Source organism: Delphinapterus leucas, chromosome 4 (assembly GCF_059928025.1).
Source record: "Delphinapterus leucas isolate spDelLeu-1000000601 "Yukka" chromosome 4, BTC_Dleu_Yukka2, whole genome shotgun sequence".
Classification (NCBI taxonomy): domain Eukaryota; kingdom Metazoa; phylum Chordata; class Mammalia; order Artiodactyla; family Monodontidae; genus Delphinapterus; species Delphinapterus leucas.
Window position 1 is genome coordinate 65,678,462 of NC_143132.1, and position 18,569 is coordinate 65,697,030.

Genomic DNA, 18,569 nt, shown 5'->3' on the forward strand with positions numbered 1-18,569 from the left:
TGTCTCCCTACTTCCCACACTACTGAGGTGGGAAGTAGGTAACACTACTCTAAAGTTTGTTTAGCATTACCTTACTTTTTCAAAAGTAGTCTTTAATCAGATAAACCTCTGTCCAAATTTTACACTATTGAGCCTGTAATCTCAACCACTGTACTTTACTGATTCCCTTACTGTTCTGACATGCCTTATGAGGACAGAGAGGCCTTCCTAATATTCCCCCAAGATACTTGAGGCACTCTTTGATTTGTGTATTTGCCCCTTAATAAGATACTAAAATAAAGCAAAGCATAGTGAAATGACTGCAGAGAACATAGGAAAAAACTCCCCTCACCTCTTCCTCACTTACTGTTAGGCTTAAAGAATTTATACTTCTTAGCATAATGTGGGGAACCAATCCCCCCATACTTCATCTTATATATTAGTTTTCTTTTCAGAATTCAGAGTCTCACAGAGAGATGTAGTATAGCACAGTGGTCATCAAGACCAGGTTTTTTGTTTTGTTTTGTTTTTATTTGTTTATTTTTGGCTGCATTGGGTCTTCGTTGCTGCGCGTGGGCTTTCTCTAGTTGCGGTAAGCAGGGGCTACTCTTCATTGCCGGGCACAGGCTTCTCATTGTGGTGGTTTCTCTTGTTGCAGAGCATGGGCTCTAGGTATGCAGGCTTCAGTAGCTGTGGCATGCGGGCTCCGGAACGCAGGCTCAGTAGTTGTGGCGCACGGGCTTAGTTGCTCCACAGCATGTGGGATCTTCCTGGACCAGGGCTCGAACCCGTGTCCCCTACATTGGCAGGCAGATTCTTAACCACTGCACCACCAGGGAAGTCCCAAGACCAGGTTTTATAACCAGTTTTTCCTTTTAACACTGGGCCAATTACTTAACCACTTTTAGTCTTAGTTTGCTCATCTGTAATATGGGGATAATAATACCTGCCTCCCAGCGTTGTAAGAATTAAATGACATCGTTAATATAAATCACATAGAACAGAGCCTGACACGCAGGAAGTTAGTTAATAGACTAATGTGAGTCTTAAATTTGTCCTCTTTTTTTGCGGTACGTGGGCCTCTCACTGTTGTGGCCTCTCCCGTTGCGACAGGCTCCGGACGCGCAGGCTCAGCGGCCATGGCTCACGGGCCCAGCTGCTCCGCAGCATGTGGATCTTCCTGGACCCAGGCACGAACCCACGTGCCCTGCATCTGCAGGCGGACTCTCAACCACTTCGCCACCAGGGAAGCCCTTAAATTTGTCCTCTTTTAAATGAGTTCCCTCATTTAAATCAAGTTGCCAGGTGAAAGCTTCCAGGACTGCCTGGTGGCACAAAGTTATGACAAGTGACTATAAATGCCAAGAAAAAGAAAAACTTGGATTTGGTTAGGGATAGAGTCACCTTTCTTTTTTGAATTAATCCTGTTCCTAAATTAAGTCTGACATTTTCTCGAGCCATTTTTAGTTGACATTATTATTTTTTACTCCTTTAATTTTTCCTATAAGATCAAATAATTACACTGGTAGCTAACAACAAGAATATTCTGTTTCTTTCTCATAACATCAGGATGTCATGTTATAACTTGGAATAACAAATCCAAGTAACATATCCTAATTATGATTCATGTTCATTTCTGCACTTTGCTTTTCTAAGAAACATTTAGCCGCAAGAATGCCACTAATACCAAGGATCATATTAAAAACCATCTTTTCAAGGTCTGGCTGGACTTAGAACAGCCTAAGCTCTGTCTCCTATCCCTTCTATAAGGTGATCTGTTTAGAGTAACAGCTCCTAAGGCTTTGCAAGACTGTGAACCATCAAAGAATTATTCTTTTGTCTCTCATTTTAATCAATTAACCCAAATTTTCACCACTCTTAATAGGTAGGGTAAGAATATCTTATTAGGAAAGGAAAAGGTGCATATGCTTTAGAAAGGTAAAAATCCATTAACCTAGTTAATACGTTAACTAGTATAGCTAGCTCCTCAAATGTGCTGCTTAACGAAGGCTTTCATCCATTGATATTATGCTGCTATTATATCATTTAGCAAATATAGAGAAAGCAACTTGTCCCAGTTAGCCTTTCTCAGTATTAGCACTGAAAATCTCATGTCCAAGGAAACCCCTCGGTCCTGGGCAGAATGGGACAGTTGGTCACCTTGGCCTTGCTTCTCAAACTGCAATCCTCAGCAGCAGCACAGGCCTCACCAGGGAGCTTGTTAGAAGTGCCAGACCTGCTGCCTTTGAATCTGCATTTTAACAACATCCCCAGGTCATAGGCACCTTATCATTTGGGAAGCACTGTTCTAACTGACTCAATTGGAAATACCAGAATTGGTTCTGTGTCTAATTAAGCAAGTAGACTTTCCATTTTCGTCTTCCCTTACCTGATTTTGGTGCCCCACTCTCCTTTTTGAGGCCCTCAGCACTCCCATGCTACCGCTTTAGCTGTCCTTGGTCTCCTACGATAACCTGCTGCTAGGGCCTGCCCTCCCTGAAACTCTGCCTCTTCTCCTTGGATTTTCTTCTTTATCTTTCTATCAAAATGTACATGTTCTAGGGGCTTCCCTGGTGGCGCAGTGGTTGAGAGTCCGCCTGCCGATGCAGGGGACGTGGGTTCGTGCCCCGGTCCGGGAAGATCCCACATGCCGTGGAGCGGCTGGGCCCGTGAGCCATGGCCGCTGAGGCTGCGCGTCCGGAGCCTGTGCTCCGCAACGGGAGAGGCCACAACAGTGAGAGGCCCGCGTACCGCAAAAAAAAAAAAAAAAAAATGTACATGTTCTAAGTCTACTTCTGTCTGGATATTCTGTTTGAGAACTAACTATGTATCTAATGTAATTAACTAGCACAGGCTAATATGTCTGTGGTGCCATCTCCCCCAGGGAACACATTTTTATCTTTAACAGGGATCTTGTGGGGAAAAAAAGCTGAAATTAGCAGGAGAGGCTATAATAGTGGGAATTCCAGGAATCGACGCAGGTCTGAATTTTGGAGGAGGTGGGCTTCTCAGAACCCCTCGTATCTCACCACCATATGATCATTCGCTCTCTCCATGGTTAGGGAATACACAGAGTGAAGTTCAAGATAATTCCATGTGAATTTGGCTTACCTCCTAAGCTTTAGGTATGATCTGGATGTTACAGCTAAAGTTTCAACATAACTGAAGACCAAAAGCAGGGAAGAACAGTGAAGACTTCACTAAGGATCCACTTAAGTTAACTGATATCAAGGTTAATTATTATCTTTTATTAAAAGGTTTGAGCCTTTCCACTAAAGCCTCAAGTGCCCAGGAAGAAAAAGAAATGTGTTTGAATTTCAAGTATGAGGGAATGGCCCAGGGCTGCCACTTCTCAATGAGGGCTCAGAATATATTAGTATCATCTAGCAGTATCACCTGTGGTTAAGTCACAGCTTCTTCCTACCCTGCCCTTCACAGTTCTCTAACATCTAATTTTGTAGGAATGACCGTTAGAGGAGAGCTTCAAATATACAATAAATATAATAGAACAATAGCCATAGTATTTATGCCTGCATTGCTCTTATACCTTTCAACATACTTTACAAGAATATATTACTGGATCAAATCCAGTTAATAGTATAGCTACATCAAATCAAATGTGTCCCTTTATGATTCAGAAGATACTTCAGGTCATTATAGTGCTCCAGGGTGATTGTCATGCACTTAGATTGTCAAAGTGCAAGAAATGCAACTAATAGATATTTCCAGGATATCCTGAGAAAACAGTTAGGGTTCACTGTAAAACTAGAGACTCAACCCTAAGAAATGAAGTGAGATATACCCCTCTTTGGTAAAATTTCCACTTAAATCAATAGGAGTATGTCTTTAAGGGCATCAAGAGTCTGCCGGCTTACTGAAAATCAGAAAGTTCCACTGACCTCTGACCATTAACTTCACCGAAGTCCGGTGCTCCAGTTTGTAAGACCCTTTCTCAGGCTTCTGAATAACACAGGTGTAGGTGCCATTGTCCGACAGGCGCAGAGCCAGGATCACAATGCAGAGGTTACTGGTGACGTCAGTGATGGTGCGGTTCTCGTACCTGGGCCACACCTTCACTTTTCCAGACATGACAGCCAGCACCATTTCATTATCCTTTTGCCAGTAGATGCGAACTCTCTTCAGTTCTTCAGTGGATATGTTGTAATCACAGGATAGCATTGCTGCTTCTTTCACTGTTTTGGTCACCTGGATAACGCCTATGGAGAGACAAACAGAACAAGATCATATACCTATTAAATATAGATGCCTGCACAAGCAAGAATTTGGAGTTGATGGTAACAGAATTGAGTGTTGTATCCAGTACCAAGCAGGATTGGAGTGTCCAGTTTGATTTTGGTTTCTTTGGTCCCCAGTGCTTTTTTTCTCCATTTAAAAAATTGTGATTAAAAAATAACATAGGGCTTCCCTGGTGGTGCAGTGGTTGAGAGTCCACCTGCTGATGCAGGGCACGCGGGTTCGTGCCCCAGTCCGGGAAGATCCCACATGCCGCGGAGCAGCTGGGCCCGTGAGCCATGGCCGCTGAGCCTCCGCGTCTGGAGCCTGTGCTCCGCAATGGGAGAGGCCACAACAGTGAGAGGCCCGCGTACCGCAAAAATAAATAAATAAATAAATAAAATAACATAAATTTTACCATCTTAACCATTTTTAAATGTACAGCTCAGTAGCATCAAGTGTATTCACATTGTTGTGAAACAGAACTTTCCCATCTTGCAAATCTGGAACTCTGTATGCGTTAAACCACTCCGCTTTCTCCCTCCCGCCAGTCCCTGGTAACCACCACTCAACTTTATGTTTCTATGAATTTTACTACTTTAGATATCTAATATAAGTGGAATCATAACAGTATTTGTCTTTTTGTGACTGATTTATTCCACTCAGCATAATGCCCTCAAGGTTCCTCCATGTTTTACATGTGTCAGAATTCCCTTCCTTTTTAAGGGTATGATGATAATGACTAATATTCCATTGTATGTATATACCACATTTTCTTTATCCATTTGTCTGTCCATGGACAATGAGAGAGAAGGCACACTAGTCCCAAAAGAAGAAGGACTTTAGGAGACCTAGCATGTGAGTGGCAACTACCAGTTAGACAATGTTATCATTCCCACAGGGATAGGGAAGTCATAGTTAAGGAATGTGAGATTTTGAAGGAATTTCCCTGATCATTTTGGTGGTCTTATTTTACAGATGAGGAAACTAAGCCCAGGAAAGGAAACTGCCCCAGTTTTGCAGAGAACTTTTTGGGCCACTCTCCTTGTTTACTGGTTTCCCCATTTGAGGCCCAGTTCTAGGATAAGTAAGCCAGCACTGCCCACTCCCAGCTGGGCTCCATCACTGGGCTCTTTTGCTTTGAGAAACAGTCCTTTTCCTTCCAGGCCCAGCTTGACCCCATGACGTCATTCTGAAATGACTCTCCTCATCCCCACCTGACAAGGCCTCCGTTACTCCTCTGGACAATTTCTGCCCTCTCTAGCTACCCTAAACAGATGGATATCTTATCTTTATCTCCCTTGGCTATCTGCAATCCACACAACAGGTGCCCTACAACCTAGTTTTGCTAGAGGGTCTCCATTTAAAACATTTGCCCGTTTCCCATCAGCATATCACAGAAATATCAATATTTCAGCATCCAAACTCCATCTTTTTGTTATTTCCTAAGCACTCATCAGTAGCACCAAAATCCCTGTCAGACTATATTTTCTGTTTTTTTGGTTTAGAAGGCATACTAACTTTTCCTATGCTGTGTTTGACCTAAAAGCAGAGTTCCTCTAAAGCCCTGGTGCTTTCATAACTGACCACCCCCCCAAACCCCCCAGTGCTACCATGTTGCATCTTCCCTTCAGTGTCCTCCAGAGCCACACAGAACCCCTGGGCAGGCCCATGTCTCACTAGGATAGGGATCTCATTTCCAGGCCCACTCTCCTTGGGCAGTAGGATCATGGGACACTAGCACCTCTCCATCTCACCAGCTATTCTACCTGCCCCCATCAGACTGGATGTGGCCCTACCGCAGCATTTAGGAAGACTATTGTGATGGTAGGTATTTTCACAGCAGTGTGAAGTACCTCAGAATGATCGAAGGCACTTCTTCCGACAATCGTGCTGAACATTGCCAGCCCTAGATTTAGGGAATATAACTGAAAAGGGGGAAATAAATGAAAAGGTATACTTGGGGGGAACAAAGAATAGCTAAATAACCCAAACTCTCTTTAAAAAGAGATACAACGAAGGGCTTCCCTGGTGGCGCAGTGGTTGGGAGTCCGCCTGCCGATGCAGAGGACACGGGTTCGTGCCCCGGTCTGGGAGGATCCCGCGTGCCGCCGAGCGGCTGGCCCCGTGAGCTGTGGCCGCTGAGCCTGCGCGTCCGGGCCTGTGCCCCGCAACAGAAGAGGCCACGGCAGTGAGAGGCCCGCGTACCACCAAAAAAAAAAAAAAAAGAGAGAGATACAATGAAAGCAAAATGATATGTAGAAGATGCACGGACTATGGATTCCTGTTGATTTGGGGTCTAGTCCCAGCTCAGCCATTTTCTGATTAACCTGTTTCCTCATCTGTAAAAATGTTATGATGCCTACCTCTCAGGATCATTGTAAACTTAAATTCAAATAAAATGATATAAATGGAAAAGTCCCTAGTACATAGCAGGTCTTCCGTAAGAGTTTCCTTTCCTCTCTCTCCCTCCTCTCACCCACAATTTGTACCTTTTGGTCTGTTTCATCTCACTCAGGGGTTATGTCAGACACATGGAACCCTGGTCTTGCTATGGGCCAGAAAGACCCCATGATAGAAAGCAGCTCACTCCTCCGGGGTCCTAAATAACTGTGTCTTTCTTGTGCCCTGTTTATTCCCACCCAAAAAGAATCCAGGATTTCTAACTCATTTTGACATGTGGTGACATTAGCAAAAATAAATCTTAACTGAAAGTGAGCTAACTTCAATCATAGTTCTTAAGGAGTTTTTGTCCAGCCATCTGAGAAGTGTGGGTGTTTGTCTAAAGGTCAACAGCAAACCATCAATGGGCTCTTCGATGTTCCTATGTGAGATCCCCTCACCAGACGCTGATGCTGAGGAAGAACCAGACTGAAAAGAGGAACCAAAAATCTTCTGGGCAGTTCCCACCAGGACCTCGCTTCCATACTCAGGGACTGCTACATGCGTTTACAAGAAGACAGTCGAAAGATTTCTGAAGGGTTTTGTCCGCTTCAGTGGTTCTAGAGGGGAAAGTCAGGTCTCAGCATTACTGCCTAAATAGTTGGATTTTGAGCTTGCTTTGCCATTTTACAAACTGGCCTAGCAACACCTACCTAACAACATGGGTTGAGGTTTCTGTGAGGGAATGCAAGTAAAACCTTACATGGTGCCAGGCACACGACCCGGACCATTGTCTTCTCCAGACATCCACACAGCCCCGTCCCTTGCTTCCTTCAGGGAAGGTGTCCCCTTGTGGTGAGGGGGACCCTCACCTAACCCCTGACCCCACCCATCCTGCCACTTGTTAGCCCCTTGCCCTCATTTATTGCTCTTTGAGCTTGTCTCCAGCTGCTATATATCAGCTGGAGTTACTTTGGGGGCCATGAGAGCACAGGCTTTATCTGTTTTGCTTGTTGCCATATCTGCAGAACCTAGAACGGGGCCTGGCCCATAGTAGGTGCTCCATAAATATTTGCTAAATGCCTGGCTAGGCATTAGGAGATGAAATCTGGCTCCACCGCTGTGCATTAGAATCATAACCTTTAACAAGTTGATTAAACTCCTTGGGCCAAGGTATAATTTCTGTAAAATGGGCATAATACTATCTCCCTGACTTACTTCACATAATTACCATGGGGGTCATATGACACCCAGAGGTAAAGTGTTTTGTTAACTGTAAAAGCTATACAGATTTTTTTCATGGGGCTATTTCTCTCAGACACAGCACCTCATGTGTTGAATCACACCCAGGATGTGGCCAGAATCACTGTGGTAACCGGCTGACACTTGCACTGAGTCAAGTCCCCAACCCCTGCCCTTCCTGACCACTTCAACTCTCCACCGATAAACCCCCAAGAGAGGGAACTTTTTGCCAACAAGCATAGAGGTCACTAGTTTTAGACAAATAATGTACCTCTCAAAACTCAATCTACAATGGAATATTATTCAACCAAAAAAGGCATGAAGTACTGATACTTACTACAACATAGATGAACCTTGAAAACATTATGCTCAGTGAAAGAAACCATACACAAAGGCCACATATAATATAACTCCATTTAGAAGAAATGTCCAGAATAGGCAAATTCATGGAGACAGAAATTAGATTAGTGGCTACCAGGAGACAGGGCAGCGGGAATGGAGAGGGACAGCTAATGGGTATGGAGTTTCTTTTTAGAGTGATAGAAATGTTCTGAAATTAGGTAGTGGTGATGGTTCCACAACATTGTGATTATACTAAAAACCACGGAATCGTACACTTTAAAACAGTGAATTTTATGTCACTGCAGGGGGAGAAAAACCATACAGGACAATTGGGAGATACAATAATAAAATTTAATGTATAGCTTAAAAAAAATAAGAACCCAGTCTAGGAAGCCATGAGTATCCCCTAGTCCCTCCAAACTAGAGCAAGGCAGTGTGGACACTGGGCTGGCCACAATGCCCCTTCCTCGGAGGTGAACCCCAGCAATGGTCAGCAGGGCTGCACCACCGCTTCTCCTAAAGGAGAAAGAATCAGGTGCGCACAGCAGCTTATATCACTGTGTACCATAATGTATCTCACTGAGGACCTTGGTGTGCTTTTTAAATAAAGGTTTTCCCTGATTCTAGAAGAAACACATATTAAATTTGCAAAGAATGAAAAATACAGAAACGCATAAAAGTCACCTGTAACCCCACCACCTGGAGATTTACTGTTAATGGTCTGTGTGACCTTTAACACAAAGGAAGTGACCATTTTGGTCCCTTCTAAGTGCTTTTGATTAAGTGAACCAGCATCCACGGGGCTTGTGTGGGCCCCAGGCTGGGTGCTGGGCACACAAGGAGGCTAAGAGGTATCTGCTCTCCAGCAGCTGACAGATTTAGACTTGTCACCTGATTTTTACATTGCTGCCAACTTTCTCTCCTCTATAGGCCTAGCCTACATACTCGTTATAAATCTGATCCTTACTTTTGTGTGTCTCCCTAAACAGTATATGTCTAAAATGCTCAGGGACTTCAACAGCTGATATCACAGTAGTCATAGCAAGAAGCGTGGCTTTCAGGATGCCTTGGCCAGCAGCATGCAGACAGAACATGGTGGGAGGGAAGAGGCTTTGTTTACAGTGGCACTCTGAGGGCACTCTTTTCCTCTAGCTCAGTGTTTCTCATGCCACAGAATTCCAGGCCAACACCTATCCTGCATCCCTGGGTACTCCTACCCAAGGCCTCTCCCCTCCCCTGAGAGCTGTGTCTCCCTGAGAGTTCCCCAGCTCTGAGGAAAAGCTGCCCATGTTAGACAACCACCAGTCTCTGGAGCACATAAGTCCAGTGTTTCTGCATCCACAAACCAAACTAGAAGTGGAGAGGAGCCCTGCTGGTCCCACCCTGTGCAGGAAAGAGAGGTCCCCTGTCCTGGGCAGCAATGGATGGGGTGTCAGGGGGAAGTGCAGCTCTCCTACACAGGAGAGGAAAGGAGGGGCTAGTGTGCAAATCCCCTGCCCTGAACAAAGTCCTCCGTGATTGTACTCCACTCTCTTTGTCCAGTCTTGTCTCCCACAGGCCATGCACAATCCACACCTGCACTTCAGTCTGGCAAATCCTCACCAGTTCTACATCATACACATTCTCCAATCCCTCCATCTCCCTCCAATCCCATTCTGTTCATCGAAGCTATCATCAAGTACTATAAGCTACTAAATGGTTTTGGCAGTCACTATGGCTGCCCTACAAGCCATTCTTTATGCTTCAGCAACACCATTAAAAAAATATATATATCATTTAGAGCGGTATCAGCATCACCTGGCTGCTTGTTAGAAATACGGAAATGCAGGCCCGTCCCCAGGCCCACCTAAGCAGAAACTACATTTTAAAAAATATATACAGACTTTACCTTTTAGAACAGTTTTAGGTTCGCAGCAAAATAAACGTAAAGTACAGAGAGTACCCGTACACCGCCGCCCCTGCATGGGCACAGCCTCCCCACCACCGATATCCCGCGCCAGAGTGGTACGTTTGTGACAGTCGATGAAGCTACACTGACACATCACTATCACCCAAAGTCCAGTTTACACCAGAGGTCACTCTTGGCGCTGTACATCTTATGGGTTTTGACAAATGTGTAACGACATGTATCTACCATTACAGTATCATACTGAGTATTTTTGCTGCTCTAAAAATCCCCTGTGCTACATGGAACTCTGCTCAACCTTCTGTAATAACCTAAATGGGAAAAGAACTTGAAAAAGAGTGGATATGTATAACTGAATCACTTTGAGGTACATCTGAAACTAACACAACGTTATTAAGCAACTATACTCCAATATAAAAAAAAAAAAAATCCCCTGTGCTAGAAACTGCTTTTTAACAAGACCCCCAGGTGACTGGCATGTATAATTAAAGTGTCAGCAGCACTAATATAGACCGTGTCACTCCCCTGCTTCAAATCCTTCTATGGCTTCCCAGTGCCTCCAAATAACATTCAGATCCCTGGCCTTCAAGCCCTATGGAGCCTGGTCCCTGTCTCCCTGCTGCCCCAACACTGTCCACCTACACTTCCTTGCTCTTGCGTGTCCCCACATGCTGCTCCTTCCACCTTCACCCAGATCACTCTCACCACCGTCCCCTCTGGCAGAGAAAGAGAGTTTCTCGGTCATACATTCATTTGAATGATGGATTAATCTTCATCTTCTTCCTAATGACTGTAAATTCCATGAAGGCAAAAGCCAAGTCAATTTTGCTCACAACTTGTCCCCAGGACCAAGAAAAGTGTCTTGTACATAAGAGATGCTCGGTGTTTGTTGAATTCATAAATGATTAAACAAAAGAATAAACCTGACTCATCCTTACTCACCCCTGACTCATCCTTGCCTTCGGCCTCCTTCACCTTAAAGCCTGCCCCGCTGCCGCAGCCCACCCTGGTCCCAGCTTTCCCAGGTCTGGGGCACTTACAGTCGGGGCCAGTCACTTCACTGCTCTTCACTTGCTTGTGGGTTTGTTTTGCCTTCTCCAACTAACATACATCTCTTTGAGGGCAGGAATCCCAGGCTCAGTTTTTAAGGCCCACCTGATACACAGTAGGTGTTCAGACAAAAGAAACTCATGGATTCCTTTGTTGACTCAGTACAGCAACAATAAAATCTGAATGTAGCTGTAGAACAAGGTACTTTCCTAAATATCTTTCTTTAGCTCAAAGTTTATTTCCTTCCATTTGCCCCTAATTTTTCTGGTATAATTGTTATAGCCTTGGTTTTAATTTTCTTTTTATACTTTCCCTCTTTTTCATTGTTTCTTTCTCTCTCCTCACCCCCCTTTCATCTGTCTCTCTCTCTCTCTCTCTCTCTCTTTCTCACACACACACACACACACACACAGACACGCTTGCACGCATGCATGCACACATACCACATTTCTAGGAAGCCTGTAAATTTCATTTTAAATCTTTTAAAACTCATTAAGATTCCCCAGAAGACTCTAGATTGGGAGTGCTGCCCCCGACTACCCAGAAGAAAATTGTAACTGTTGGAAATAATACTGTCCATCAGATATACAAAATCTGATGTGAAACTTGACTCATGGTTCTCTTGGTTCAGCAGTAGTGTAAAATAGCAAGTTTTACAGCTCAGGACAGACAACGTACAAATACCAGAGTCACAGTAATCCCTTCCCTCCAGTGCCCTCCCTCACACCTTAGTCATTCTGGGTGATGGCTGCAGTTTTAAGTAACCAACGCTTAAGACAAGGCCCTTTGATGTTCGGCTCTTTGCAGATTAGGAAACGCTGCAGGAGGCAAAGGCTCCTCTTTGTTTTGATGAAACCAGGTAGTACGCTGCTCAGCACAAAGCAGATCTTTTATTTGTTCTGACTTTAAAAAAAAAAGTCAGAGCCACCCTGTCAGCAGGACCAGCACCACCCTTCCCAACAGCCCCCCAAGTCCAGCACCTGAGATGGAACAAAAGCCTCCAGAAGTCAAAATATTCTTTGTAGGACACACCTGAAATACCTATATAGTAAGTTAAAAACAACTCGAAATATGATTTGTGCTAAATCTGATACTACTTAATGTCAGATGCCTGTGTTGACAAAGGGCATCAGCACCTAAAGCATAAAAATAAATATTGAGAAAATTTTAATATTAGGAAGATTGTATGTTACAATATCAATACTTTCTTTTCCCCCTTCAACTTGGAAAGAAGATCATCACTGTTTAGTTTTAGAAGCAGAAGACTTTAGCTGTGTTGTCTCATAGAAATGTAGTTTGGGAACCAGAGCCCAAGGCCAGTGCCTTAGCGTTTCACAAAATGTAAACAAGCACCTGGTGGAAGAGATCACAACTCGAAGCTGTCCTTCTGAATCAGCTTTTGGCTTTGTTAAAATAACACCGCCCCACCTTTCCTTTAAGGTCTGTGTTCTTGAGCTAACTTGGCCACTGGCTTGCTGTGTGATCAAGGGCAGGTCCTTTAACCTCTCTGGACCTGTTTTCTCAGCCCTAAAATGAACTGAAATACCCTGAAGGTCCCTTCTGTCTCACAGAAGGAGGCAGCACAGAGAACACCATTTCCTCTCTCTAAACGCTGAAGCAGCGAACTCAGTCAAGTTCCTGGAGGTTGCTTACCTGAACAGAAGTAAAAAAGACCAGCCAGCACCAGGAGCTGAAAGAGCTTGAGGTATGGGCGCTTGGATGGGATTCCCCACTTCAGTGTGTGATCCATGGCTTCCGCTGATGAGGATGGAAAACAAAAGCAAACAATTTCAAGCCAGATGAGACTCGGGCACCTCACAGCTTACACCAGGCAAGGCAGAAGACAATTCAATTGCCCCACACAGAGGGTTTTCTGGCAGTGTTTGCAAAACACACTGAGGAGAGGCTGGATGCTGTACCTGGGTGTCCAAACTCCTAAATATAAAATATTATGGATTTATTTTCACAACCTGAAAAGGAAAAAATAAAAGTCACCCAGGAAGGAAGACTGGCCCACCATGGGTTGTAAAACCTGTTAGTTGGCCGCCTGAAATGAGTCAGGGATCGTCATCTGAGCAACCTCTAAGTCACGGCACAATCTCTAGGGAAAAGCAAAAATTGGCGGACCTCTGCGGAGGTGACCCTGCCTGTGCATGCATGTTCCAAGGACCAACCACCGCTCTGCCAATGCCAGAAGGGATGATGAAGACTGCTAGAAACACAGAGAACTAACTATAAGGGCCCTGGATATCAGCAAGCCCATCCATGAAAGCTTGGACTCTCTTCAGAACATACCAAGAACACAGAGCACCAGGAAGGGCATATTTTGTCCAAGGCAGTACTTAAGTCACGAAACTACTTCTTTCTTAATATATTAACAACAAAAAAAAGTGTTTCCATTTTTGAATACTTCTACACAAAGAATATGTCTTAAAGGGGTAGAGGATCTCAATCAACGGAAAAGTGTCAGTAATAAGGAAGAGAAAAGACATGATGAAAACATTACTTATTTATATTATGTACTATAATGTGAGGAAGTTGATTTGGTTTTTTTTAGTAAATATATTAAACTTTAGGAATAAAAATGAAAGCTGTGCTCCTATGTGATCGTCTCAGATTGCCACCAGAGACAGTTTAGTGCTACCAGGGAAATGTTTGGGACCCCTCGTTGAGCCAGTTTTTCAGCCAAACTGGATTGTTTTATCAGCCACACTCCATTTTTAGTCAGGATTAGCTTGGATTCACTTATTCATCAGAATTTTGCTGGTTGTGGAAAACTCAAATTCAGCCTACAAAATTAATATTTTCTACCACCTAGGAAACTTAAAATAATGGGCCATAACTCTGATGATGGTTCTCCAAGTATGTTGGAATAAGAGACCCCCTGAAGGCCCTTTGGGGGGAAAGTACGCATCTTGGAGGTAAGAGTGACGGTATGTTTGTTTAAAAAGCAGTCAGGTTGTTGGTCACTAGGTCTACCAAGCTATCCCATATTAAGTTAATAGTAAATGTACTTACTTGCTGAAGAACAATTCCTCGTTTTCTCTTGTGTTGAAAATCGAAGGATGAGGCCCCACTTCTGTTCCTTTCTTGCTGTCTCAGAAATACTGGCAAGTCACTCAGTTGTCTTTGAGTGATATTTTACAGAGGTGGCATTTCCCCTCCCAACTTCCTTTTACTTGGTAGAGAACTCTGATATTCAGAAACACTTAAGTCAAAAAAAAAAAAAAAAAAAGAAAAGAAACACAAGTCAAATCAGGGGATGAGCAGAGTGTTATTTATGTGCAATTTGAGGAAGCTCCCTCTGCTGTCCTACTGTTCCCTCCAGATGGTGTCACAAACCACACAGCAGCCCTCCCTCACCTAGTGCCAGCACTGCCTCAGTGTCAAGGAGAAAGGAAACTGCACTGGGCAGCCTGGGGGAGAGGGTAGAAAGGTGCCCCACAGTGGGAGGGGCTGACCCATCGACTCTGGTGGTAGATCGTCTACGAACCTCATGGGCTGGCTGTGTCTGTGCTGGTCTCAAGTTTTGTTTTAGCACCCAGAAGTACCCCTCCCTAGTCACAGTCATGCCACTGCAGCAGTGGAGCACCCATCTCATGTGTAGTGGACACTTTGGGAGAGTGCTTAGCTTACAAGGCCACCCTTACCTACACTCCCACCCCTCTACCCCCACCATCTTCACAGAGTGGGTGCCTGCTAGCCAAGTTGGACATGTATCCCAGTCACCCCAGCCCCGGTAGAGTAACCCTCAGGTGAACACGGTGACAGAAACAAAGGGTCGGGTGAGGAAGATTTTAGTCCTCCCCTGACAATTTCCAACCAGGCTGCTACCTCTGTGTAGAATTCTGGAGCATTCCAGGGGTGAGCAGCCAACCCATGTTGGTCCAGTGGATCTCTTTTGCACCCGTGGAACCTGAGCGCACCTTGTCTGAGCCTGCACCTTTCTCAGTCTGCTTCTGGCACTGGGGCTTCTCTGTTGCCTTGGCATGGGATCCCCTTGGAAATTCTGTACTAAAGCATGTGCACCTTGGAAATATGAGGCACTTAAAATCCATGGAGCTACTCTTGAACAAAAGGGGCTGGAAGATGATGGATGACTACTTACCACTTTTGTCACCCAGATGGAGAGCTGAGAGACACATTTTATGAGGCTTTCCAGAAGGTCCCAGTGGGATAGAGTACCAGTTGCCTGCAGCAGAGGCCAACGTGGTAAGGCACAATTGTATTGGCTTTTCTTCCTTCCCTGTTTCAATTCCCCTGTCCTGCACCACTGGACTTACATTCCCAACAATCTAGGGCTTTGTAACTAACTTTGCTTTCTGGAGAATCTAAGCTAAGGCAGGAGGGATACTTATATGGTAGAGATACAATGGTTTCCCATCTAAAATAAATGTGTAGATGTAAAAAGGTGAGTCAATTTAGAGGAAAAAAAGAAAATGACAGGAGACATGATATATGAATATGGTAAATACAATACACTTGGTTTTGCCTCTGAACAGGGTGATCTTTGTAAAATGGTGATTCAATCTTTCCTCTCTCAACCTTAGAGCTGTTTCACTCTCCTCAAGCTGATAAAAGCCAGGCTGAGCTAAAACTGTACCACAGGGCAGGGTTGGGCTGGACCCCAGGGCTACTGCAAAGTTTTTGCATGTTGAGTACTCAGGGTCCAAGGTGCTAGGACAGCTTAGGTGCTGAGAAAACCCCTTTCCCACAGTGGACTCTCTGTTGCCAAAGAAACAAGCCCATTTTTTGCGTTAACAAAAATTTTCAGGAAGTCATGTTTTTGGTTTTTCTAACAAGACTGGCTGCAACCCCAGCAGTGAAGAGTCACAATAAGCTTTCTGACCTCTGTTTCAGGTCAGTTCCCCAGGGCACCCACCTGGCAACAAGCACTCTGATTTCTGCTAAGGAGTGTTGTTGCAGTGACTTTCAGCCTGACAGTGGAGCCCCTGTGACTCCTTTCTCAGCTTCATTCAAACCCATCTATATAACCTGCACCCAGAATGGGGTGGCCAGACCTTGGCTTTAAGACCACGGTGCTCCCGAGTGGTGCCACAGTCTGCTAAAGCTGTGGGAAAAGCCACCAGTGTGAGAGCGATCTCCTCTTCTTTGTACGCTCTCACATTCTTTTTGGTTCTCTGAGATGGAAATCACCAGAATTCTTAAAACGAAAAGAGAAGTGGACATTCAGAGCTAACCCTGGTCTAAACAGAGGGCTCTTTCCCTATTGCCCACTGCCTCTCTCCCTCCTGCATTTGGCACTCTACTCTGTGCCTGAAAACCTTGACTCTACCATAATCCCTACACCGCCTTTCCCCATCCTCTCTGCCCATCCAAACATCTTCCTTCCATAAAGGAGCATTCCAAATGTCACTTCCTCAATAAGCTCTCTTTCACTCTTCTAATCCCCATCTGTTCTTCCCCTTCTCTGAGCTCCTAAAGTCTGTACCACTCCTTTGTCACATCTAGCCAATTCCCCCCAATTTACTGAGTGCCTACTGTGTGCCTAGAACTGTGTCAAGCACTGTGGATGCAAAGGTGAACAGAATGGGAGAGAGATAAGAGCAAGATGGACAGACCCTAAGAAAAAGAAGCAAGCAATGGCAGGAAAAGACCAAGGCAGCCAGCCAGATCTGAGGCTGCAGGGTGGTGAAAATGGCAACAAAATATTGGGAGGTATGAGTGGAAATAAGACATACCATGGCCAGGAATTATCTTTGTTATCTTTCAACATGAGCCCAGATCCTGATTGAAATATAACATTCAGTTTCAAACTAAATGTAGAAATGGATCCAGAAAAAAGTAACAAGCAATAATAAAACAGATGTTAAACTGGGTAATTCAGAGAAAAGAGCAATCAAAGGAGAGCTGAGATATTTTTAAGACTGGCCAAGGGGTTTTGAGGTTCTTGATAACCTCAAACCTCTTGATCTTTCACTGCCTTGAGATGTTCCTGTTTATTTGCCTTGAGCTTTTAATGGATGTAAATGCCCTTCACTTCTGTGGATAACCAAACTAGAGAAAATAATCTTAAATTAAAGCCGGTGATATTTTGGTTGTGTTTAAGGAAGTTTTATTTGTTTTTGTTTTTGTTTTTTTGTGATGAAACTGGAAAGTGCAAATTTCAGAGGAAGTTGCAGTGTTTTATTACTCGATCCTTTAAGAGAAGAGACAAACCCTGTATCCATCAGCGTTTGGGCTTCTCTGCCTGAGGGTAGGGGCCTGCCCTGGAATCCTGGCAGTTTGTGATTCTAGGATTCTGGGGATTGAGTTACCACAGACATTGGCTGCTATCCCCCTATCCACACTGTCCATTAGGGCTGCTGGCAAAGTTACAAAAGTCATACTTTTTTCAGTTTGTATTTCATTTTCCTTGTTCCCCAAGAAACAGTAAGGAGCCAACCATCTGGCAGTAGAAGAATACAGAGATGATTTTGGTGCTTTCATAATGGGACAGTGTAGCTGTCATGAAATCACACCTGAATAAATGAAAGCTGAAGAGACAAGTGAACAGCCCATTAAAGATTGAACAGTAGGGTGTTTACTGCTTAAACCCACTAAACTATTTAACCACCCCTTGGACAAAGTAACCACCTTCCTTTACTCTCCTCCTTCTTTCTTCTTCCCCTTCCTCCTCCCCTTCTCCTCCCTCTCCTTCTCTTTCTTCTTTCTTGCATATTTTCCTGAAAAGTGAAATAGATAGCTGCCCTTTGTTTCTTAGTGACAAAGTAATCTAGGGGAAAAACAATCTTTAACAAAAGGTTATGGTCTCCATATTTCAAAAAAAGGGGGGTAGGGGAGTAGTCTAATTCCATGCATAAAATTAAAAAGAATTTGCATGGCTTTAGTGGAAAGGGGGAATTTATCTCTCATCAACTCTTCCCAGAAAGGGCAACATTTAAAGTATACCTTGCACAGACACATTTAGCTGCTATTTGAATACGAGAAGAAATCTGGCCATTTGCAGCCCACTTTATACAAGAACTGTCCCATGAAGAGCAGAATTTGATGGAGTGAAGGGCCTTAACAGCACCCTCACACTGACTCCCTCCCGATCCTGGAACTGATTTTGCTGGTGTCCACAGGGGGAGGTTGAGGGACTCTCCAGTGGCTGTCGCTACTAGGAAACCTGCCTAAACCGGCTTCCTCTGTGAAGTCTTGGTTTCATTCTCACTCTTTTTAGTTTCCCCACCCCAAACTTCAGTTCTCTCCAAAGAGCAGTTTTAGGAATGAATGCCAGAGACCAAGGATGGGGGAACTGACACCTCATCAGAGGGAGGAGGAGAGGGCTAAAATCTGAGAGCACCTAAATGTCCCCTGACTAGGTTTTTCTTTACCCATAGTCCCAAGGATTCTTCTAGAAACAAAAATGAGAGTGGATTCAGGTAGGTTAGCCTAGGCTGACCCTGATGGAGGGGTTGTGGAGCAGAGG

At 44.3% G+C, this 18,569-nt stretch overlaps 1 protein-coding gene across 1 annotated transcript in view; it reads right to left on the minus strand.

Annotated features, from left to right (window-relative positions):
- The window catches only part of CD80 (CD80 molecule), a 25,314-nt gene extending 11,210 nt beyond the window's left edge, over nt 1-14,104 (minus strand). The window contains 2 exon segments of the mRNA XM_089910572.1: nt 3,879-4,196; nt 12,788-14,104. Coding sequence (XP_089766698.1) covers nt 3,879-4,196; nt 12,788-12,884 — 415 coding nt within the window. The 5' untranslated portion in view covers nt 12,885-14,104.
- Nucleotides 14,105-18,569: the final 4,465 nt, after the last annotated feature.